The sequence below is a fragment of the Rhyacophila brunnea genome, unplaced genomic scaffold (genome assembly GCF_057557595.1).
Source record: "Rhyacophila brunnea isolate RB1 unplaced genomic scaffold, BYU_Rbru_1.0 scaffold_1, whole genome shotgun sequence".
NCBI lineage: Eukaryota > Metazoa > Arthropoda > Insecta > Trichoptera > Rhyacophilidae > Rhyacophila > Rhyacophila brunnea.
The window spans coordinates 31,457,326-31,484,094 of NW_028232751.1; the positions used below are offsets into that span (position 1 = coordinate 31,457,326).

Consider the following 26,769-nt stretch of genomic DNA (forward strand, 5'->3'; position numbering starts at 1 on the left):
TTTAAAAGTTATTTGGTTATAATTAAAATAAATTTTGATAATTCTATGTGAAATATGTTGAAACTTCTTCTAGATGGAGCCTTCTGTGATTTTGTTACAACAATCACTGATGCGTATTCTAATTTGGCGTAATATCTATGGAAAAAAGAAACATAGAAGTGGAAAACCCTCAGATGAAAATTAGAGTTTCCAGAGGTCCTTTTTTTGCTTATCTGTGATACCTTTAGTCTCCATTTATCTCTATACAAGAAAGTTTCCTTCAACGTCTTTGTAGATTACCTAATTTTTATTAAGAGAATCCAATAGGTAATTATAACCATTTATAAATGTTTCATAACACAACTGTTAATAATTTAATATTAAATTCCATCTTTTTAGTCGATAATTATTTCAGTTGCTATACGATATCCACGACTACAAGAATCAATGATATTTATTCATATGTTCACAACTGAATGAGATATTGAATAAATAGCTACTAATATTGTGAAATTTTATTTTATGGATAAGATATTGTTCCAAAATTAAAATCTAAAAAGTATCTTAATGCTAACTCAATTATTAAATAATAAAATATAATAGTCAACATTATATTATATTATTATATTCTAACATTCTTGCTACGGAGTTTTTATACCTTTAGCGTGAAAAGAATTATGACGCGAACTAAACACATCAATCATTATAACCTAACTATCCACGAAAAAAAAAAGTTTTCCTTACATAGCCAATATATTCTTTTTGTTTGTACTTCTAGAATTATGTATTTAATTTTGTAAAATAAATATTAAATAATTCTTAGGTGTATTATTAATATAAGTACTATATATTTTCCTAATTAATTATAATTGTTATATTCCTTAATACAACAACATTTATGGGAAATAATTAATTTAAATACTATAATGTAAAAAGCAGAGGTAAAAAAAATATTGTACATTTTCGTTCTCATCCCAACACGAAAATGTCACTTAATAAATAATACCACCTTTAAAATGGCGGCATATTAATTGTATTGTCTTTGTGAGTCATTACACTCATCATAATAAATTCTGCGGAAAATCCTGTGACTCACACTGGCTGGAATATTTTTTTATTCACCCCCGAATTTAGCAACAATGAAATTACTATTATTTGCGTGGAGCTATTTAAAGGGTAGACATAAATATACGAGACGCAGCAGAAACACATGCCGCGTGAGAAAATTATTTTACAAAAAAGTGTCGGTTCACCAAACCCTCCTGTAATTTGAGCCCCTAAAGTATTTTTAATTTTATAAAAATGTAAAAATGGACCCGTTTTTATTTACATTGCCGTTATGACTTATAAAAATAAGACAAGTTAGCCTATATATTATAATGTAATAATATACTGACAACCGTATTAAAATAGAGGGATTAAAATTTAATATCTCTATATTTTCTGAACATTTGCTTCAATATATCATAAGGCCAATCTTTTAACCATAGTTGAGCAGTCGTACGGGTCATGAATTGTTGCCACTATACATAATTAGCTGTGCATAATTGTCTTTACGCCCACGATGGCGGAGGGGCTAGCGCGTCGGCTTAGAATGTCGTGGGTCCCAGGTTCAAATCCTGGGTCTGACGAGTAAATATAATATTGTTTTTCAAATTGTGTTTGGAGTCAGAGTATGGACTTTATAGGTTGAACAAGTGGCCAACATCCAGTTATCGTAAAAAACAAAATTCTGTTAATAATCATTATGATGTTCATAGGATCGGACTTGGCTAAAAATAAGTACGTTCAGTACTTAAAATTCAGTGAATACTCTGTAGCGCAGAAGTATTTTATTTCTCACAGAAAGTAAAAAAGAAGGAGCATTGCTTTATAAACAGCTATATTATATAAATGTACGACACTATAATCACTAGGGCCCGGATTTATATGCTAGTGCATGTTTTGTTAGGGTGTATGCACAGTTATGAGAGTTGCACAGAAATATGTTTTGAAAGACACAGAATCCAAAAATATAATTTTATTGTGCATATAAATGCATATTTGAGACGTTAGAGCATATTTGAGACATTAGTGCATATTTCATAAATAAATGCATATTTTAGAGCTTTTGAATGTATAATTTTAGTTTTTTAAAAATATTTTATCCAAATATAACTAAGTTAGGAAGGAAGATAGTTTAGATGCACTTGCATTTGTAATGCCTTCTCCGAGCTGTGGATATCAGTGGAAAAAGTGAAGTCAACTCGGACACTATTATTTAAAGTTTGCCCAAGTGGACGTTGAGAGGTAGTTTTCCGCATATAAACAAAATACTGACAGATACCTATGCGGAAAAATTTAATGCCAGAGCATAATATTGCAAAAAATAATGTAATTTTTTTTCGGGCAAAAAACAGAAAATAGTATTTAGGAATAGTTAAGTGTGTCGTTTTTGTTTTTTAAGTTATATTTGGTTTACATTGCATTTATTATTCAATTATTTGTAGGTACTTATGAAAAAACTATTTTGAAAATTGTAATTGATTAACTTTATATTCTTTGTTTGTGTTCTTTGTTCTGATATCGTATTCTGTTGAAAAATTATTAACTAGTTATTCGATTTTTTGTCAGTAATATTTGGTAAAGTGGGTATTTACAATTTTTTCCCACAAAAAATGTCAATTTTTAACTGCATATTTCTACGGTTTTAGTGCATATTTTATTGATTTTAAGTGCATACATGCATGCATATAACCATGTTTTTTGTTGCATACAAACCCGGGCCCTAATAATCACGGTTCAGTAGGTAGACCATCATGATTTTTCCGCTGAGAGAGACAACGTGACACAACGTGACACAGCATGCAAAACACAGTTGGCCATAGCGACCATCGACAATAAACACATTTACCGCGTCTACTCCATATCCTTCTGACGAAATCGTATCTGCGGACTGTGATTGTTCAACAATACCACTATAGTTATTTTTGGTGAAAATATACAGCACATATCCACAGTGGCGTCCCAGGCAAAGTGTCGTTCTTAAAAACAATTAAAATGTCACCGCCTTTATTACAAATTTTAGGTATGTACCTAAATTGTTTTAAAATATAAATTTCAAAAGGACACGTTGAATGGAAAAAAAATATTCTTACATGGACTGCAACTAACGTATAGAAGATCTACACTTTGTTAGTGCCACAGGTGAAAACCACTAATTTCCACTAAACTTAATTTAAATATTCAAAATATATTCATTCTTTCAACATTACTTGTGCACCCCCACGGGACGTCACTGTGTATGGAGACCAGACTTTGCGTTACTATCACAAAGTGAAGGTTGCTGAAAAGGCGGGGAGAGTCTTTGATCAAGTTCGTGGATTGACGTAAATGAAAAAATCAAAAATGTCGATTCAATAAATAGAGTTCACTCGTGTAGAAAATTTGAATGCTAGCAAAATTGTTTTATTAGTGAAATGTTCTTTGAAATATTACGAAAATTAGCCCATCCCAACTTCGCAGAGAGAATTTTAAAAGTTTCCAAAATGCCACAGGTGAAATTTCATGCCAAAATTTACAATCCGTGTTGTATATACACCTGTAATACCTACTTCAAACTTCGGAATGATATTATTTTCCCTAAATATAGACCGGCCTGACGCAAGGTGGCGCGGCTCCAGAATTTTAAATATGCGAGTTATACTAAATGTAAACATAATAGAAATAGGGGCAATATTACCAAACACCTTTCACCATAAAATAATATGTACTATAATCTCACAGTCCTATTTTTTACACTGGTCTTAATAGCAATCGATTTATAATATCTACGTATCACATATTATTTCTTTCTTTTTCATCTTCTCAGTGTTTTCCAAAGTGGGCGCTAGCGCCCTCTTATGAGACACTAGAAGACTAAAGGGGGCGCTGGAGGGTACTGAGGTATTCAAAAAGGGGCAAAAATGTAAATCGAAACGTCTCACCTTCGTCTTTACATAATATATTGTATAATGTGTTTTGGAGTGACGAGGTTTCATGTACGTAAAAGGACAATCATCGTATTTAAATGGGTTTTTCCAAGGCCTTTTATAATACACATGCCGTGACACGAAACTGTAAACTTCGGTGGTAGTGTTAGTTATTGCTCGTATTTCGAATCAAATATGGTAAAAATGATGATTATTGTACCTATATTGAAATAGACGGTAATAATTTGAACGAAATATCCAATCGAAAATCTTCAGTTATTGCGAACTGGAATCCCCATTGGATTCGAATATAATAAATAATTAACACTTTCATTGTAATTTTCAATTCAGTGCTACTACCTGAATAAAGTCAGCGTTTTCTTCAGTGTGTCGTTGTTGTGTATTTTAAGCAGAGAATACAACATTTTGCTTGTATATAAAAATTATAATATTTAAATGTTGTTTCACTGGTACTATGTGTTATTTCATGTGTTTTTAAATGTTGATATTATTATATTACGATTGTATAAGATTACAACGTAATGTAATTTTTTTTATATTATTTTTAATTTTATTTTAAAAGTTTTTTTTATTAAAAACATTTTTTAATTATAATTTGTGACTGACCGCAAGGGATACTATGGTGAGACGTATAGGTACTCTAAAAAGAGGTACCTAGTAGTTTAAAAAAAATAGGGAAAATCTGATCTATATAAAGCAGAATAATACTAGTATCAACAATAACAAACTTAAATATTTCTATTTTTAATGTCTTATAAATTATTGCCAGGAGATGTTGAAGTCATATTCATTGATGCATTCTAATTTATAAATTATATTAAATAAGTTAGACATTTGTTTGTTATCTTTTTAGACTGAATCAACTAGACTCTAATATTGTGATTAAACACTGAAATAATACAATTCATAATTAATTAGTCAGTGGTGGAGTAATGAAGGAGTATACCAATTTTTACTAGAAAAAAACTGGTTAAGATAGGCCTCAATAATTGTAAATGCCTGTTAAATAATTTTGATATGTTTTCCTTCGTAGTCTCGTTTTAAAATACTTGATATAATTAGTATATTGGGTTATTGAAATACTATAAAATATATACATAATAAACTGTTTTCTTATGCCAGGCTCACCAGGCACCAATAGCGAGGCCTGTACGGCTGGTAAATGCACTCCCTAGAGATGTAGACATTTTTTTGTTATGTTCTATGTATTTTGTTACTAAAATTCTATTTTATTGTTTAATTTATTTTTTCTTGAATTATTGTTGTTTTGCTTTGTGTTATTTCTATGGCTACAAAACTATTTTTTGGTTAGTTTTTTTCTCTACTAATTTTATTTAACTGTACTTTTCATTCTCAATGACATGGTGTGAACGTCTTAAATTAATAATTTATTATGTGCTCAATGTGTATTTTTAAAATAAATCATAGATAATTTTAATGCGCTAGAAAAATTGTAACAATACCCTAGACTAGAGCCCAACTAGACAAGTCTGAGAGAGAATAAAATATGAGGCACCTGTTGATCACCCTTCAGTACAGTTTTTATCGTTGAGAATAATATCGCTTATGAATAAGTAAAATAAAACTTCTTGCGTTTTTTTTGTTTTAGTAAATAAATGGAAAATATTGCTTTCTAAGCTACACTGTAAAAAATATAATTTGTATAATATAAATACAATTTTGTGGAAAAAAGCCTGAAAAGCTTTGTTGATATTTTGTTCCGGTGATTGATGACAAGATTATATTCATGTGAAGCACATTCTTATGTCATGTAACTATATCGTGTATATTTGGCTTATAACATAGCGATAAACTGTCTTATTGAAAAACGCATAGAATCCATCACCCTGAAAAAGCTATACGAAAATAAGTTACTGACGCATAGGGTTACCATCCCCGAGTCGTCAGAAAAGGGTTACTCCCTTGATAAAAAAATATAAATTTTCAATTCATAATAAAACCTAAGTTGAGCATCCGAAATAATACAATTTTTAACTAAGAGTAAATATTTATGATTTAAAAAAAATCATAACGATCTCAACCCATTAGAAATACATCCAATACCATAACCCGGCAGAACACAGAAATAAATCCCGGTAATAATATTATATATAAAACTGAAGCTGCGTGGAATTGTATTTATTACATTTTTATCACCGTCCAAGCCGTTTAATATTAAAAAATACAATTCATTTAGTTTCATGTCTATAATATATATATTTTTTAAATCCCATGTTCACTCTCTTCACATATATATATATATATATACTATTAAGTTAATTTTGGGTTGGTTTCAGCCCACCAACCCGCCTCTAATCATCATCAACAGGTATAAATTATATGACTATTAATATATGTAGTGTTAAGTAACCTGATACAAACACCACAGATAAATTCGCTCACATGTAATTAAATATAAATCCTGAAATTTGTGGAATTTAACAATGCAAAAATAATAATAAAACAGCTGCAATAAAGTGAGTGTTTAAAATATATACATATACGCACTATAATGAAGGTTCTTTATTGATAATGTTTTAATAAAAAATATATAGCTAAATTTTGTTCACTCAAATGTAATTAATTGCGAATTTATAGAACAATTTATAATCAAAATGTGTTTTGGCATGGACTCATATTATGATGGCAACGTGTTTTTCTGCTCACCATGCATATGTACGTGGATAACATTTTTTTGTAATTTTCGTTTGACAGATTTTCACTCAGATAAACAATACGGATAGTATAATATTAATTCGTATTGTATAAACACGTTTAGGTTAATGCAAATGAAAGCACTTATAATATATTATTGTTGTCACAAAGTTACATCCCGTTTACATTCCACTGTTTTAAATATTAATGAAAATAACTAACAGCTTTTGTATGCTTTATTTATAAAAAAATGTAAAGACTTTTTATAAAATCATAAAAAATATTCCAAGAAGAAATTTTGTATCATTTTAATAGTAATTATTATAAAAAAATATTTGATTTAATTTAATTTATCTTCAAGAATGTCTGTAATATCTTATCGTGTTTATATCGCTTGTCAACATGTTTTTGTCTAATTTATTAAGAAATTGAGTTGGCATTACTTTAGTACGGTAACGATACTTCGATATATATAACATTAAATCTTTATTTATAGAATGATTCTGTGATAGTTCTTCTTTGTTTAAAATAAAAAAGGTAAGCCATATTGGCTGGGGGTCGATCCACTGCTGTATGAAGGCTTTCCCATAGCTTCGTTCACTCTTGTCGGTGACTAATTCTTACGCCGAACATAATGAGTTTGTCAATCCGGCGGGTATAAGCGTGTTCGGTACCACTAAATTACTGCATTATCAACCAATTACTGACCAGCAATATATATCCAACCTATCAATTATCTAACGAAATCTATCATATTCGTTTTGTATGAAATCTTATTATTTTTTTTCATGTTTTCTACGTTTTCATTACTCCTAATCGTCGGTTTTTTGTAGCACTGGTAGCACACATTGAATAAACACGACATTTTAAGCACAATGTAAAGTCACCTTTTAGAAGATATTACCAAATTACTATTTTGGTTCTGCGAGTAAGTAATGATCAACTGTTTAACTAAGTCCAAAGCGATCCAATCTCTTGACAACACATTTCTATAACTATAGAAACTCTGAGACGTATTCTGCAGGTTTTTAGACATCTTGTTCGACACGGATTGGATATTCTGGATAGACTGGTGGTTTTGAGAAGCCTCCAGGGAAACCGTGCTGGAGCAACCAAGACGTGAAGGAACTGACTGGAGGCAGCATTAACTCTACCCTGAGAGAAGCAAAGGATCGAGAGAGGTGGTCCATGATGGAATAAGATATGCAGTATCAATAATAATACATAATATGTAAGATATTGTGTAGTGAAATAACTAATTATAAATTTTAATATAAGCTAAGTGTTACATAAATAAAATGTAAAACTGGTAAAACATTATTTTGTATAAGACGCCAAATCTTAAAATTGCTATTCTGAACATTGCTGATTTTCGGCTTACCATTCTATCAAAGTATTCCCGGTATGCAAAAATGTATTACAGTAGTATAAGTAATTTAAGACTTTGATATTTATAAAAGGCTTATTTTACAGTGTAATAATGACTGTTGACGTAAAGCAAATAACGTAGTGCTAATGTTACACTAATCTAATTGTATAAACGTATTACACAATAATTTTAACTGAACAGAGTACTATTAATTTACCAAACACGTATTTTGAATAACAGTAATATGTGAGAGTTGTGAGAATATAATGTGATAAGCGATAATGATAATTGATAGCATCATCATCAGTCAATGATAATCACAGGGTTTGAAATGGACCGGAGCGTCGTTCCGGTTCATAAAATTCCCAAAATTATCGCTCCGTTTTGTGGAAAAAATAATTTGGCCGTCTGATGTAGATAAGCCAATAAGTATAACTAACACTCTTACTTTTATAAAATACGTAAAAAATTAGAAAACTATTTAGGATTTATACGTGTAGATAAATATAAATGTAAATATTTTCGTGAAATAACCGAACGCTCCGGTTTGTAATTTTATTCCATTTTGAACGCTGGATAATCCGTTGTAGGACGAATGTCTTCTATCGCTTTCTACTTTCTCCATTTATGGTGTTTCAATATATACGTAGAGAAACCAGGATGGTCAAAAGTGATAATAACGTACTTTTTACCTTCTTTTATTAGCTCGTATTCTTGTTTGTCCAGTACAAATTTTTTCTTGTTTGTCAAAATCTTGCAATCGATTTTTAACTAACTTCCCGACTAGATAGACATTATATATCAGAACACGATGATAATGCATTCTTTTAATACTTTTAGCCATCTTTAAGCAGAATTAAATTCAATTTCAGTTAATTCTGTTTTGTATGGAAAGTTATTTCGGAAAAAATTCGTAAAAAGTAAAACACTATTATTGATTTCTAAGAGGGTCCTAGCAACTAAATTATTAATAATATATTCGTGCGTTACTATGGAAATCAATATGAAATGTCAAAATGACATTTCAGTATTCTATATTTATTCAGTATTTCTATCAAGTATAAAAAAAGTATTTATTAATACATAGAATTGTCAAGTTTATATGATTCAACAGAAAATTTAAAAACGTGGTATATAAAAAGTTATTTTTATCTTGTAATTATTAAATATATGCATCCTTGATAGTTGGCGATTATCTAAAGATTAATACTGTATTAAAATACATACAAACGGTAGATGTCCATATGGCCGAAAATGATTGAACTTGAAAAACAAGAAACAGAGACTCGCCAAGGATAGCTGCCATCTGGGTGCCAGCCCGAAATTGCTGTCCCCCCAAATAAAATAAGTTCAAATATGACACAAGTCAATGAAAAATTGAAAAACATAATTTATAATACAAATTTTTATAAATTATAAATGAAAATTACATATTAAAAAAAATCACCGCAGGCGACTTTTTTATCATAAAGCTGATTTAATTTAATCGAATAACATATATTTTTTATATCATTAAAAATACTTTTCGGACTTTTGCCGCCCGGGTGTTTTGCACTAACACCCCGCTTGGCGCGCCCCAGACAAGGATCTCCCAGGATGCGTTGCTGAATAAAATTTGTGTGTTAAAGTTAAAATCACGTATTTTTTCCATAATATACGATCAGTTATTTCGTTATTTGGGTGTCTATGTGACCAGATATGGATTTATATTATAACAGATTACTAGCTGTGTATTTTCCAAATCAAATAAGTGCATATTTCAATCTATTTTGTATTACGGGATGTTTTTGTGTTTCAAACGTATGTGGTTGGTTTGTTTGTTTATTTTTTCCACTGTATCGTATTTTCCAATTAAATCAATGTGTCCATTTCAGCAACTATAAATATGTTTTGTGATTATTAAATATTTAATATGATATCTAGGTATCATTTAAAATAGTCGATTCTGTATTATTTCGGATTTCGGACATTGAACATGTAAGTATTTTTTTGTTAGATTTTGACCATACGTGGACTTATCAGTTTTTTTAAATATGCCGCAATCTTATAACTAGGGAGCGGATTTATATGCGATAAAAACATGATTATATACATGCACATATGCACTTAAAATCATTAAAATATGCACTAAAACCAATTAAATATGCAGTTAAAAATTGTCATTTTTTATGGAAAAATATTACTGATAAAAAATCGAATAACATATTAATAATCTTCATCAATATAATATAATAACAAAAAAACACAAATAATCAATATAAAAAAGTATACATTATTGAACAAAAAATGCAAAATGTAAACTATGTAAACTAAACACAACTTTAAAAAACAAAAACGACATTAAACTATTCCTAAATACTATTTGCTGTTTTTTGTCCTAAAAAATAAGTTACAATATTTTTTTCAGTATTGTGCTCTGGCATTAAATTTTTCCGCATATCTGTCAGTATTTTGTATATATGCGGAAAATAATCTCTCAACGTCCACATGGGTGTTGCGAAAAATTTAAATAAAGGTGCCCGAGTTGACTTCACTTTTTTGATAAATTAAAGAAATGCTCGGGTATGCCATTAAAAATGCAAATTCATCTAAACTATCTACCTACTTAATTTAGCTATATTTCGATAGAGTTTCGATAAAATTATAAATGCAAAATATGCGCTAATCTCTCAAACATGCTCCAACGTCTCAAATATGCATTTATATGCACAATAAAATTTTATTTTTGGATTCTGCGTCTTTCAAAACGGATTTCTGTGCAACTTTCATAGCTGTGCATACACCCTAACAAAACATGCACTAGCATATAAATCTGGTCCCTACTTATAATAAATATCCTTAGTTGGAAAAGTCTTTAGTCAACTTTAGTGGCCCGCAGACCGTACGCTGGAAAGTAAGCGCTCTTTTAATAATTATAACTAGCTACGTTTTGAGCTCCTACCAAATAATTTATATTGGAAACAAGCAGTTGCCCCAGCATACCGTAATATATGTACTAGGATACACGAAATCTTAAGAATGATACATCGGACTAACCTTCAGTTATACATTATTTATGAACGAAGTGTGTATGAAAAAAAGTGCCATGTCCCATGTGATTTTTATTTTTTCATAAATAGATAAATTCATTATATAAACGTCATTGTTTTTGTATTCTGACGATAAATCTAACCTAACCCTGCAGCACGTATATTGTAAAATTACAATATAAAATTATGTACTATATCCACATTTCAATAAGAAGAATTCTTCTAAAAAAATTGTAAAATGTGTTTGACCATAATTCTTTAGTGTTGTATGGAATGGTATATCCTGTGTATCAAAGATGTGGGTACACTCAGGTTTCATGAATACCTGTGTAATATTCCTCACGGAGAAGCAGAGCAGAGCAGCGATCGTCAATGGAAAATAATAAATAATGTATTTGTCGGTTATCCGGTGGACTAATTCGGAGCGATCCAACCCCTCACCGGAAGAGCGCAGCGGCGGAAACAGACGGCGCGCGAGCCATTCTTTCCGAAGGGATCGGCCACCCGTCAGACCGCGACTGCGTTATTAAAACATCTCTAGTCGCAACCGCCAACAGTGAAATATGAACACCTTTTCATCTCATAAATTCTCCCATCCGACAGCAACGGAATGAATATTGTTTAAATCCAGTCAAAATTAATAATACATAATATTTTTGAAAAACATAACCTTAATATTCAATTGTACATAATCCGAGGATTTTATTTTAAAAAATAACATCGTAACTGTGCAAACAGATTCAAAAACTTTCACTGCAGTATTGAAGTAACATAATTAGGTCTATTTTCTGGGTTCTACATATTATTTAAAATCATCGTTTGGGTTCGAAATCAGTCTCACGACTACATAAGCTCTTTATAACATGTCCATCGCAGGCACTCTAGGTATGACATTAGAATACATTAATTATAATTGTGTATTGACGTATTATACATAATATAACGTTTGATAACACAGGTTAGATAGAGTGACTAGAATTTTTAATAATTCGAGTTTACAGGCCATAAAATATTTTCTTGTCTGCGTAACCCAGGGTTAGATGATTTCCAAGAAGTCATTTTTCTCAACCGATACATTATTTTTGTTTTGAATTAACATCAAGTATATAATATAGTACCTAGTATGTGTCCTTAAAGAAACTTCAATAGTGAACGAGGGATATCTAGAAATCTAGTATCTAGACATTTATAAAAAAACTTCGCATAGTACGAATCCGAAGGGCTAAATGAATGGCAACTAACAAAAATGAATTATTTTATTTTATTCAATACTTAATATTGACAAGGTTTAAAGAATGATAGATTTTTTATTATAGAGAAAAAAAATGGACCCAGTCAGACTTGAACTTACATCCTTCACTTTCTGGATGATGAGTGCTCTCGCCTTTAAGCTATCGATCATTTTATGATTCATGCGAATTATTTATTAACTGAGGTAGGAATCTACATCAAATTCCGACAATCACGAGGAAAATCTGCTTTGTGATTAATTAAGTTAGTAATATAATTTACCTTAAGTAGGTAAGTTTCTGAGGTTTTTCAATAAAAAGCTATTTTTACCCCATAAAAATGAGGAACAGGTTGACGATACATATTTTTTATTTATTTTTTACTCTAAATAAAAAGATAGATTATATTATTATTCGAGCAATAGCTCACTGTATACAAAATGGCATTGTACAATTCCAGCGTAAGTAAACCAACCAATTTTTTTTCGGAATAGATAAGTACTGCCATAAAAGATGAACTTGCATAAACAGCGAGGGTGGAAAACGTCTATTATTTTTGTAATTACTATAAACCTATTTAAATGTCGGTTGGGGTATCCATATTTATGAACTTGTAAGGGGTAATTACACTCCATACGTATTCTACCAAGATGGTACAGAGTGCTTTGAAAATGTTTGTTTTTATGCGTTTTATTATAACTTATGAATCGGTATTTCATTTTAAAATAGTATGCATAAAATGAATGATGAAAGTACAAAGTCAATAATATTTATCAATCAAATTCAAAATGTTTAAATTAATAAAAACATTTGGCATCAATATTATATACCCATGTCAAATATCCATCAATAATTTACTTATTCTTGTGTATTATTTTAAAGCTAAAAGTACAACCTGCGCACACACAACATAGTCATACATAGTAAATAAAGATTGGGCATACAATTTAAAGCGCGTACGCAGGTGCTAGATTCCGCATTAAGATTAAACGGGGATTAAAAATGTATATATGGAAACGCATTTATAATTAATTATTAAATGTATGCATTTATTTACAATAATCATGATATATTAATTGCATTTTTTTTAATTAGCTGTATAATCCTATATGGATCATAGTATTTTTGTACTGAATAAATGTCACTTGTCTTAGGTCCACGCTTTTTTTTTCAAACAACACGTGAATTTTCTAGACCCGGTATTTGCATCCGAGACCCATGACTTTATATGCTATAATCGCTATCTTTTCACAATTATGTCGATTTGTCATTAATCTACTGATTGAGTATCTGCGAGAATTCCCAGAGAATGATTATTGTAAATTAAACATATTTGATATATGCAATGCATCAGCATATCGTTCGAAGTACTATACAGAGAGTGCGCGTCTTCATCTTTTTCTTTTCCAGACATATCGCAAGAGAAGGAAATGTTATAAATAAAAATATTACATAACGCACAGTAAGATCGTTTTACTATCCAAATATCTGGTTAAATATCGTATAGAAAGAACTGTTCCAGAGATCAATAATGTGTTATTATATCACTTTTTTAAAGTGTGCTACGCTAGATTTGTAAACTAATATGTACATAATATTTCAAATTATGTATCAAATTAAATATTACGTTGAGTAGGTAGGGAGGTACTAGTTTTTTTAAATATCTATTGGTAATTTTGTCTTGTATTATTTTCATTGGTAGTCTTGTATTATAGATAACAAATACTTCAAATGTTTAATTTCAATTTATAGTAGTATTAGTAGGTACTTATAACTTGACATTTGATTTTTTTTGTATTCAAAGTAAAATAATATATGGTTTAAAAATTTAAGGTTCTTTTTAGTGGAAGCCAGAAAATTTTGAAAATAGCTGATATACTAGATTATTTGTTAGGTTCGGTTAGATTAGGTAAGGTTAGGTTAGGTTATCATCCTTGAATTCATACCGTCTGGGTCCCAATAAAAAAATTTGGACCAAAATTAATACAAATGGTTTTTGATTGTCCGTTTAATAATATCAAATAGGTACATTGATAGTATTTTGTTATAACATCTTGATTGCAAATATACAAATCAATAATTTGTTTTGATTCGTTATGCAAAAAAGACGTTAAACTGCTTTGTTTACTGGGGATTATTTAACCGGCAACGGTTTTTTATTGTAATGAATAATGAATAACTAAAGAGCATCGAAGCATGGTAAACATAAAAGGGCTTTAAGTTAATAATAACACGTGCAATCCCCAACGAACAGCGATACGATGAAACACATTCCCTTGATGTGTAAGTATTATTACTTTTCATACATTGCAATTCTAAAAGTGGATATTTTTTCAGCAAATAAAGATTGAATTTTACAATATAAAAGAGCACAAAACACACAATTTCAGTATTTCATTAAGTATTTAAGGTATTTTATAATGGACTAATACCTACGGATCGGTAAACTTTTATGCAAAGAGCCAAATATGAATACTAAAAACAGATTCTAAATCAAGCTTTTTGTAAAGCTTTCATTTCCAAAAAGTTCTTTTTTCCATCTCAGCGGGCTCTTGAAATTGATGGTGGATAAGCCCTTTTGCTTTAATGATATTGGTAATCTTAATTTTATTACGAGTTCTATAATATTACTGATATATATACATTAAGTATTTCTACAGAACCGCACTCACGTACCCAAGATAAAAGCACGATTTTACACCCCCTGCGCATCTATTCTATACACAAGACTGCTATCGGTCGCTATCGGCAGCTATTGAGGGTAATTTTTCATATGTTTGTATCAAGTAAAGTTTGTGTCAGAGAAAAAAGATAATTATATAAACAGTGGCAACAGAGTTGATGAATTTGCTCTTCTAAAAGTTTTCGTTATAATCTTATAGTTAATATCTATTGCATTTAACTTAACATAATATAGAGTTAATATTATGTCTTTAGGTACATGGGTCAATGAGAAATGGGACCAGTCTCAGGAAATAAAAACTAGAATTGAGATCGCAGGGAGTGCCTTTCTCAATATGAGACGCCTCCTTAGCAATCAAGACTACTTAACCTAGGTCTGAGATTGCGTATGGTACGTTGTTATGTTCTCTAAATTCTTTTCTATGGTATGGAAGTATGGACGCTAAACTTTCGAGATGTGGCTGTATAGACGCATCCTCAAAATTCCTTGGACTGGCCGAGTGACAAATGTTGAAGTTCACAATCGAATGGGGAAGGACCAAGAAGTTCTACGTAGTATCAAAACCAGGAAACTTCAGTATCTCGGCTATTATGAGAGGCAAAAGTACAGTATCCCTCAACTTGTCATTCAAGGAAAGATCAATGGGAAGCATAGCACAGGACGGCGCCGCATTCCGTGGCTTAAGAACCTCCGTGATTGGTACGTGTGCAGCTCCATTGAACTGCTCCAGGTAGGAGACGACAAAACTAAGATCGCCTACTAGGATGGCACAATAAGAATCTGATGTCTTCATCTTCAACGACTTGTAAAAAGGGGTACTTAACCTTTAAGTCGTGGCTTGAACTCCAATATACATTTCGATCATATTATGTGAACTTGAACCAGGCGCAGGTTTTGAATCTGTGAAGAATGAACTAGAAGCCCACCATCGACACCTTCGCTCCACTGGGGACGCATTACCTCAATTCAATCACGTCTCATATAAATAGATATTAATTATTCTATACCCTAATTAAGTGCCTCAAGCGCACTTAAATTTTAATTAGACATATTTCATCCGTCAACGTGTATTTGATTACACACGGTGAAAGAAAGCTCTTATATTAACTTCGCATCATTGACTTACAAATAGATACAGTATGTAAAAAAAAACGCCCAATGTTAAATATTCATATTAAAAAATATTGTTAAATATTCATAAAATGTATTTTTTTTAACGAACTCTACCTACAATAATATTTACAATCATGGTGATTATTGAAAATTTGCTTTCAACTGTTTGACATAATTTAATAACGTGTCTACCTTAATATTTAAATTTTATTTGGAAGCGTACGTCCTGGTATATAATATAAGTCAATGCTTCATATATATTTAATGAAACTATCTATATATTACATCCGGTATACGAAGTAATTACTTTATCTGTGAATAGATGCCGAATGAGCGTATTTCAAAGCAATAATTTGTTGCACGACAACTCATACTAATTAAAATGACATGACATCTTCTGTTGTTGGTTCAATTGCAAAGGTAAATATCTATTTATTCATTAACCCACCTACCAATTCAAGTACGATTAATTAAATATGTATTAGATCAATTTACTAGTTATTTCATATCACAGAACAGTTTTCAAATAAATATAATTAATATCTTTGCCACCCCCAATATCAGCGTGGGAAACTGATGTTGGGGGTGGTTTCATACTGTTATTATACGAGTATTAAGTAATTAGTTCGAGCGTTTTCATAAAAAAGAAAAAAGGAAGAAAATTTAATCATAAAACACAAATACGACACGTAATTTGATATCATTAAGAATATTGCATAACTGAAAAAGATGTGCTAATATTTTTCTTTAAAATAATTGTTTTTGAAAGATATTTAGACCCAGCGACTGACACTAGAATTTTGAGAATAAATGACGACCTATAAGGCAAGAACATGGTATCTGACATATTTGAAATTATAATCACTATTGCCTAGTAAATAACTAGCTATTTAGTTAACAATATGTAATTATAATTCAAAATTCCCAAAATATCAGTTAACATGTTCTCGCCATTCTTCAAAAACGTACCACAAAGCGCCCTTAAGTTAAATGAATGTGTAAGGTATTTTCTACGTCGATCTATCAGCTATCTGAAAAGTGGCCTATCTTTTATCCACTCACAAAACAGGGTTTATAAGGGAGGCTCATTCGACAGTCGTGAATTAATCTGATGCGGCAGAGTGAAGGCAAGGCGATCGCATGCCAAATAGGAGGGGCAATTAAGTAGTGCGCATTTAGCATAGTGGTCTATGTGCATGCGCGCGAAACCCGAGAGATGCAGGTTCGATTATTTTTTCAAAAAAGATTTTTTGTATTGGTTATAGAAGTAAGCTTAGGATTCTTAGGTAGGTATTTAAATATTTTTTTTGAGTGGCCCCACAACAAAATATCAAAAATATCTATCTATTTCAGACAATTTTGGATACATATTTTTACATTTTTTAGGTTTAAGCACATATTAGAATCAATCATCTTCAAAGTTACTAGTGGAGAAAATTAATATTTTAAACAATGCTGGTGCTAAAATAAGAAAATGTTCCTGGACCAATTGGAATAAAAATAAGTACAAAATTAAAGTGTTTTAAATAAAAATACTGGACTTCAAACATAAAAAATAGCTAGGATCAAATCGTCAAAGATTCACTTCTTAAAATTTGAAGCATTATTTAATTATTTATTGTAATAAAGCGTTTTCTGTTTAATGTAATACTTACTTAAATTTTTAGCACCATTTTTTGGTTTTTAGCACCTAATTATTTTAATTAAAACATATTTTTCAATTATATCTACGTATTGTAGGTACATATTATTTATTTTTAGCACCGAAAAATCCTAAGCCTTGTTATAAGTAATATATTTTCTCAAGAAGTGTTTTCAAAATTATGTATGTTCAATAATTATAATGTTGCATTCTTATTTTTTTTTGAATTATTCGTCGAATTAAAAAATAGTTAATTAAATATGTTTTGATATTAATGCAGAAACAACACTCAATACCTAAAACTAAAACATATACGACAAGGAGTCTTATTATAACTTTAATAATAAAAAATCATATATTTACAATCTACATTCTCAATTTAATTAGTCTCTTCCTATCTATAGATGATATGAAGTTTTAGTGGCTCTATACTCTGGGTATAGTATATGACTATTCTTATAATTATATTGTAAAATATTATTTTTTTATGTCGATTTGTATAGATGAGTTTTAGTGTTTGGTCGATTACCCAAGCTGAGTTTTATCCCGATACATTAAAAATATTGGCAATGGGTACTTTCTATGGATTCAATACTATTTCAAAATATTATAGTTTGATAATAGAAAATAGTAGGTACGTAATCTGATTTTTACTGCACCGATCTCCTATCACTACCCCAATAAACTTACAATAACTGTACGCGATTTTAGTGTTGATATTATTGGTTGTAAAGAAGTAAGAACCTGCTAAAAGCTTCATATTTTATGTTGGAATAAAACAACCTTTATGCTGTACTACATAGAAGACACATAATATAGTGGTTACCGAAATTCTCTTTGGACTAAATATTTAAACCTCATAACCGCAAAAGTCGAGTTCTCGCATTTGCGGTGACGAATATTCGTTCCCTGACAATTGACCGCGCAACAGATTCACAGGCTTATTAAAAATCAATACACTGATTCACTGCGATTATGAATAGGTATAATTGATAATTAGTTACTATGAAATTACAAAACAATACTTATTCTGCATCGACAAGTTTTGTTCACCTCAAATAACGTTTAATAATATGGATTGCAATGAGAGGCGTGCGGTGACCTTTTCTTGTAGGGATGCTGTTGGAAAAATACATACAACTAATTTACCAAATGATTGTATATCTAAAATAATGGCCTCATCAAACCAACACCTCCGCATCACACCAGGCCTTAATCGGGCGTATCAGGAGACTCTACGTTTGGAATTGAAGTATCAGTATTGTTCATGACTGTAAATATCTCAGGAACAGTTACCCAAGACTTAGATAACCATGCACTTAAGTGTGCTTTGACAGAATTTACACGACGACTGTATATTAAACACCTACACAATATTGTAACATAAACATCAATTATTTATAAGGAGCATATACAGTATTTATGGACCGCACGCCACTGATATGAATGTATCCTTTAGATTCATAGAATTTTGATTAATTTGAGTTTAGCGATAAAAAGAATGAGTGGATTTTTATTTTAAATCTATTTCTGAATGATGCAGCAACCATAAAGTAAACAAAGAGATGGTAAAGATTTAAATATAACAGCTTTTCGTCAGCGGTATATTTTCCAAGAAAAATAAATGAAATTGAAAAATTCTATATGTACTTATTTGGATTTTTGCGAAGAGTATGTGTGACACGGCGAAAGATTAAATGGAAGATATTCGAAAGAAAAGCTCTCCACTTTGATTTTGGACGATTTTCTTAGGCGGGAGAAAGACTAATAAACAAGGTGTCGACTTTTTATTATTTTTGTGAGCGGCGCTAAGCATAGAAAAGGTTTGGAAACCCTGACTTAATGAGATCTTCGTCTTATTTGTTTTTTATAAATTGGTGAAAATAAAAAAACTGAAGAGTGACCGAAATCATATTAGTATATATTATTATAATGGTTATTTTCCGTATATTCCAAAAACGACTAAAGCTGAAAACGTTTTTTTTACTTATACCCTTAGTACCTACTTACATGAATATAATATAATATATTAATATTATTATCTAGTTATGTGATGACGATAATCAATCGGACAAGTTGTACAAAACTACGATCAGGTGTTTAATGACACAGTAGTAGCAAAGGTGTATTTTTTTGTGTTGCCAATTATCATTATTCTGTTTGTTTTGTATTACAGATCGACTCAACAAAAGCAATTAGCTTCACGAAAAAGTCTCGAGTGTCTTCGTTTTTGAGATTCATTATTGTGCTTTCGATGTGTAACATGAGATAAGATTATATGTACCTATATAATATACCTATTTTTTTTAATGAAAACAGCCTTGGGTGATTCGCGCATGGTTGCAAAAACTTGATTTTCAACCGAAATCAACACAGTACATTATCGTATTACTTGCCGTCGGTTTTTATGACTTGGTGAATGAGAGTGTAGCTACCTAAAACAAAGACCGGAGAAGTTTTGGGACTTGTAAAGTTACTAATTAGTATACAGGCACAAACGGAAGTTGGACCTTTTCTTTTTAAGTTCCGTTTTTCAAGTGTGATTATCGTAGGTCGGGCCGGGTGAGACTAGGATGTGAAATTCGAACATGTATAATAATGTATATTATTGACTGCCGATATGTAGGTGAGCATTTCATATACCTATTATTATACAGTTCAATTAGCTTATTACGAGGATGGGACCGACTAAATTTGCTCGTTATAAGCGGTACTCGTTATATCAGAGAATATGTATTTTTAAATGAACGGTCACATAACAAAAAAAGTCGAAAATAAGTCGAAAATAAAAAATCTGAAAACCATCCTAAAATCCCCGAAACAAGTAGGTATGGCCTTCATAAACTTCAAAAGAATTTGTTTATTGTAATGAACGCTGGTAGGTACCTACGGAATTCACAAACCTTGGATTTTTCAACCTTATGCGTGAATACTTTTTCAGTATTGTCGGCGAAAACAACAATTAGGTAGGTTCTTAGACACTTAACTAGTGTCATAAACGTAATCCATTCCCGGCGGCATCCTGTCTGATAGGATTTTATTGCTTAACTCATTCGCTGCTGACTATATAATGATTTTTTAATTAGCACCTTTAAAATGCACGTTAATTACATCGATCGGCCGCCTGGTCATTACGCGCATGTGCGTCTTCAGCGTCCAAAGTATTAAAGGTCGAAATGTTTTTAAACGATAGACACATTAACAGTATTTTAGCTTGGTATATCCGATAAGTTGCTCGTTATAACAGTGAATAAATGTATGGAGAAAATCATAAACCAAGTGTCAACGAATGTTTCCTCATTGCATCCGAGATCTCGCTATGTCCGAGATTGTAATAACCTAGTTCGACTGTATACTTATCTGAATTTTGTAAACCTATATAATGATCAGTCTTTTAATGACCTGAGTTTCGTTCTATCGTTTATCTACCAAGTTTTTTGTGTACCTACTACATGTTTTGTTGTAGGTATAATAATATGTATATTGTACATACTACATACCATATAAATTTTAATTGACATTCAAAATATTCACAAAAGATAATAACGAAGTTATGTGTACGGGGTAACACGATAAAACGATTATTAAATTAGGTACCCACAATCGATTCGTTAAAATATTTAAAAAGGGGACCCCGAAACGGTTTAAACCAGTCATACAATTATTAAATTATGCTAAAATCAATTTCTCACAAATTGAGTAAGTATAACATAACAAATTCCCTGAAACTGGAATTTATAGTTTTTATCATTGGTGGCCTCATAATCAGTTAGCGCTTCGGGACTCCAACTCACTAACTATGTTCAAATTCAATACTTTATCAAAAAAAAAGGTGAGTATCTACCTCGCAAATTATACGTATGTATGTATTTTGTATAAATAAAATAATCGCAGCAAAAAAAAAAAATGATTTAAAACGTGACATTTTATAATATTATTGAAACGTTTTTAAAAATATAAATTATAGCCCACATACTTACTTGATAATAATTAATGTGCAATATTTTTTCTTCTCGAGCAACCAAACGCAAAGCGATGGGGAGTTAATAATTAATGCTGGCGGCGAGGCTTGTGCAGGTGTTTTCCCAGGTACGAAAGTAGTACCTTTCAATTTTCTCCAAGGCTTAGCGACTCTTTTTTCGAAATTTACATGTTAATAAAGCAAAGCGCGCAAGTCTTAAAATCCGCAACAGTACTTACTTACTTACCCTAGATGAGCGCTAAACATTCTCAAGTATGAATAATTTAACAACGCTAATTGCAACGAATTAATTCACAGTTTTAAATTAGGCAAGCTCTTATCTTCAATACCACACAAAAGCACATTTTAAAGCTATTACCAAAAGAAAGCGTTAACTCACTTATTTAATATTGAGATAACCCACTTATTTTTATTATTCTTTTGAACTTTTTGTTCACATCTTTTATTTAAAAGACCCTTTATTTGCAGTAAAAGGATTACTTTCTTAAAAAAATACTTACTAATCAGACTGAATACTGAATCATACAACCGTAATAATTTTGCAAGTTTTCATAAAAGACAATAATAATATGTTTACAGATTTTAAAGAGGAAATAGCTTACTTTTTACAATATGTGAGTTTTTTGCTATTTGCGTGGTATGTAAAGATCACAATTTACAATGATAATAATAAACTATAAAATATATTAAATTCTAAAGATTGGTGTATTAGTTTTGATAATTATGTGACAACAGAAATAGCTATCGATTTATAAAATAAAGCTGTATATACATTGTAATATTATAATTTATGTAAAACAAAATGTTACCTTCAATAAACTTATTTGATAACTGATTTTTATCCCACAATAACACCGTTATTATGTTGTAATATAAACTATATTCAACAGGCGTTTGAGTGGATAGTACATTATGACATTTTTTTAAACAATCGCATTTCAATGTGTGCAATAAAAATATTTAATTTAATTTAATTACATTAAACAGAATAATATTAATTAACAAACGCGCAAAAAATGTTGATACTTATAATTGTTCAGCTAGTAAAAAAATGTTTTGATGAAATGTTAAATTGTCAATTGATTAGACAAAATAAATAGGTAAAATAAATAATATTTTAATAAAAAATAAATAAATATTAACATTGTTAATTCACATTAACTCCAATATCTGTTGTTGATTTATTTAAACAATAGATAGTTAAACTGTTGCTTTTGCTTTGTTGTGAATACACAACATAACTAAAATGATTAATTTGTATTTGTCAACACTAAACTAAAACACATAAACATGACAAATAAAATAAAGACACTTACCTCAAGTTTTCCATTTCTTTCTTCAGGTTCTTGATTTCCAGGGAGTGCTTGTTGGTGAGATTCTTTATCTGGATAGAGATGATCTTGATCTGATCCTTCAGCGAATAAGTTTCACTATCAATCATGTTATTATCAGCCGAACAGTTTCCAAAAATATAGCACAAAGTCGCGATCGACAGGCCGTACAAAACACCCCGTCTGACATCCATGGTGCAAAAATGAAAGAATATGAGCGATTCTTAAACGAAAACAAAAATCTCTGCGAAATAAATTTTACGAGACTTCAAAACTGCGAGCTTTCGAACTCGAAGCTCCGCGACGCTTCGACACCGGGAACTTTTGAAGCAATGGGTTATTCGGCTCCTTGCGCGCCTTTTTAAGGACTCTGGTCCGCGCATGCTCAGTTGAGTATATTATTAGCGGCAGGTGACTGAAGTGTCTACAGCCCGAAAGCTTTCAAACTTCAGCCACTTTTAAGTTTTCGAGCTGAGAATGTGCCGATGCGTATTATTATTATTATGCATTACAAGGCAACATAATGAGGAGATCAAAAAAACTTTTTTATTGTTGTGCCTGTAAAAAAAGGAAGAGGTTTTGTGATGCAATTTTTTAGAAAACATTTCGCCTCCCGGAGTCTGTCGTTAACTCTGAATAATTTAAAATTACAAATAAGTACCTACTTATTGCTCGTTAAATTTCAACTTAGCATAACGATAGTCTATTTGTCATTGATACGTGATCGTATCTGACATTCAACATTTATGACACGGGGGAGTTAAAATGTGTTAAAAAGTCCGGTGATAAAATTAATTATATACAATAATACATTGGACATTAAAAGCATACAATTATTTTTGCAATGACAGTATTTTTGTTTTTATTTAATTTCTGGGTTCTTGTCTGTTTAGTGGAAGTCAGCAAATTTTTAAAATAGCCGATATACTGGATTATTAATTGTTAGGTTAGGTAATCATTCTTGAATTCATGAAGTTTGCCGAAATCGGCTATGAAAATTGCCACTGTTCCAGTAAACAGACTTGTACTAATTTGAGTCATTGGGTTTTTTTATAAGTAACATTTTTTATCAAAAATGTTGCATATCAGATACGAGGTATTAATGTTAAAAGAACGTTATGCTAAATTGAAATTTATCAATAATAAGCTCGCTAGGTACCTATTTATAATTTTTAACAATTGTTGTAAAAAATATTAAAATTAATTTAGTTTTACATACTTATAGCGAAATGTACTAATTATAAATCCAATACGTTTACAATATGACATGGGAGAAGGAAATAAAGAAATATATAATAGTATTACCAATATTTATAAAAAACAGAGTAGTTGGCAGATTAAACGGAAGTATCATAAAAAAAACTACATGGAAGTACACCAAGTGAGTTAAGTACAGTCATATTTTAAAAATATGTAAAACAAAGCCCATCCAGTGCTCGAAATGGAATATTTTACAAACCGGAGCGCACAATATTTTATGAAAATGTTAACATAATTATCTAATTGCGTGTGTATTTTATAAAAATAAGTGTGTTATGCCGTATCCACATTGGCAACAAGTTGCTGGCAACCTCATTAAATTTCGATTAAAATAATTTTGGTCAAACAAATTTTGATAATTATCGTGTAATTTAATGAGGTTACCAGTGTGGACAAACTTTTAGATTTTTACGTTAAATGGCAAATCTAGCTCACTGTCAAATTAATATGTCCACGAGACGGAGCGATAATTTTGGTGATTTTACGAACCGGAACGGCGCTCCGGTGCGTTCCGGTCCATTTCGAGCCCTGAGCCCATCTATATTTATGCAGTGGAATATATCAAAATCCGAAGCGATTTTGTTGAATACAACTATTGCCCACCCAATTGGCATAACCAATGACATGTTAGTTCTGCACCTTGTGAGAATAAACAACTGATACTTCCAATGCCCAAATATAAATATATTCTAGCGTTTAGACTAGTTACAGTATGTAAGAATGAAATCTTACCAAGTCAGTTGGATAAAGCCACGGATAGTATCCAAACAGTATCAATTAACGACTTTTATGAATTTCTTTTGAACTCTCTCCACCACAGGGCCGTACTTCAACAGATGCCGGGCCCAAACAATAACCCTAATCTCAAGCCGTCTTATATTTTATCTAAACGTTCTATTAATTTATGAAATAATATCTGTATCGAAATAAAACTTGGGTATTGACTGAACTGAATCCACCCTCCTATGCTTAATAGGTATTCTGAGAAACTAACGTCTCTATCATTTACTTACTTTAAACGAATACATATTATATTTAATCAGCCTTGGTGACCTTTTAAAGACTCATTTCCATATTTATGTTCCGACTCTATCGTTTTTGCAGGTAACGTCAATGGAGGCACCTAATATGTTATTACCTAACAAGTGTCCTACTTATTTCACTATTTACTTTTTATTGTTTGGTAATCGAATTTAATATTTAAAAAGTGAAACAATTAAGTTTTAAAACAATGAGAATAGGTACTAAATTACTAAAAAAAATCTTTCATTATCTTTTTGTAAGCCCCGATGTTTGTATGTTTGCCCTACACAAACAGCTGAAGCGCCCTCCTAATGATATTATTTTGCGGGACATGAAAACAGATTCAAGATTGGATGTTCTTTTTTTGAATTTTGAAAATCGAATTAATAATAAGTTACGCGCGCTGAGGAATAAAAACGTTCGGGCGGCAGCGGCAGGCCGGCAGGTGCTAACAACACACCGCCGCGGCCGGCCGCTGGCCAGATGTAGCCCGGCGCACGTCGCTCACCGATGCCATGCAGGCGGAGAGGTCCTTGCGGAAGGTGCCATGTGATTGTGTACCGCTCTGCAGCGACCTAGCGATCAAAAAAAGTTAAATAATTTCTCGACCAGGATGAAAAAAATATTTTTATTGCCATGTTAGTAAATTGGTGGGGAAAATGGGGTGCTCTTGTGTTTATTATAATATGCTCCGATGCTGGTAAAGAATCCATGTAACTATGCGAAGTTACAAATCCCTCGTAGTTCAAGCTATTGTTTATATCAGCTTCTAATGAAATGCGTTATAATTATTATTACGTCTTTTCAAGATATTCGTTTGGTGGTAATTTATGATTCACAAATACCCACAGTCTCCAAGCTAGGAACATAAAAATAATGCAAACTGGGTAGCCTTCTGGGCGCAAAGGTCAAATTTATCGAATATGAGTAAAACAAAAATTTGCGTTTATATTTATTGTCAACGCTATGTGGTGGGAGTGAAAAAGGAGCAATGTCACTGTATAAGGTAAAAATATATTTGAAAATTGGGGTAGGGTTGGATTTTTAATGAAAAATTCGTGAAGAGTGGCGACCAGGGGCGCAATTTCTTTTTAACTTAAAATATTGTAAATAATGTGTTTGCTGCAAATAATGTGTTTTATTTTTTTTATGATCAGACATGATTACTATTTAATATTTATAGTAAAATAAGGATGACACGTTAATAATTACGAAACGACATATTCAAACGAAAATTTTCATTTTCCGCATCGTTTTCGAAGTATAATCAATAAGTACTAGAAATTATAATTGGATCTAGCAATTTTGTCCTACGACCTGATTAGAGAAGACATTACAAATAATGCTCCTTTTTTGGCTTGTGATTATAATTCCTAAGAGAAATGTGAAAATGTAATTTCTTGATTACTACTCGTACATAATTATATATATCTATATTCCTGTTATGAAAATTATTAACTACTTACATATTTTGTTATGGAACTGACAAGGGTATTTTATTAA

The 26,769-nt window shown here is 30.9% G+C and overlaps 1 protein-coding gene across 1 annotated transcript in view; it reads right to left on the bottom strand.

Moving 5' to 3' along the window:
- LOC147079676 (protein scabrous-like) overlaps window positions 1–23,274 on the bottom strand; it is a 151,409-nt gene extending 128,135 nt beyond the window's left edge. Inside the window, exon 1 of the mRNA XM_085943081.1 lies at window positions 22,969–23,274. Within this exon, the coding sequence (XP_085799207.1) occupies window positions 22,969–23,177 (209 nt within the window). The 5' untranslated portion in view covers window positions 23,178–23,274. The remainder of the gene's footprint in view (window positions 1–22,968) is intronic.
- Between the last annotated feature and the right edge of the window lie 3,495 nt (window positions 23,275–26,769).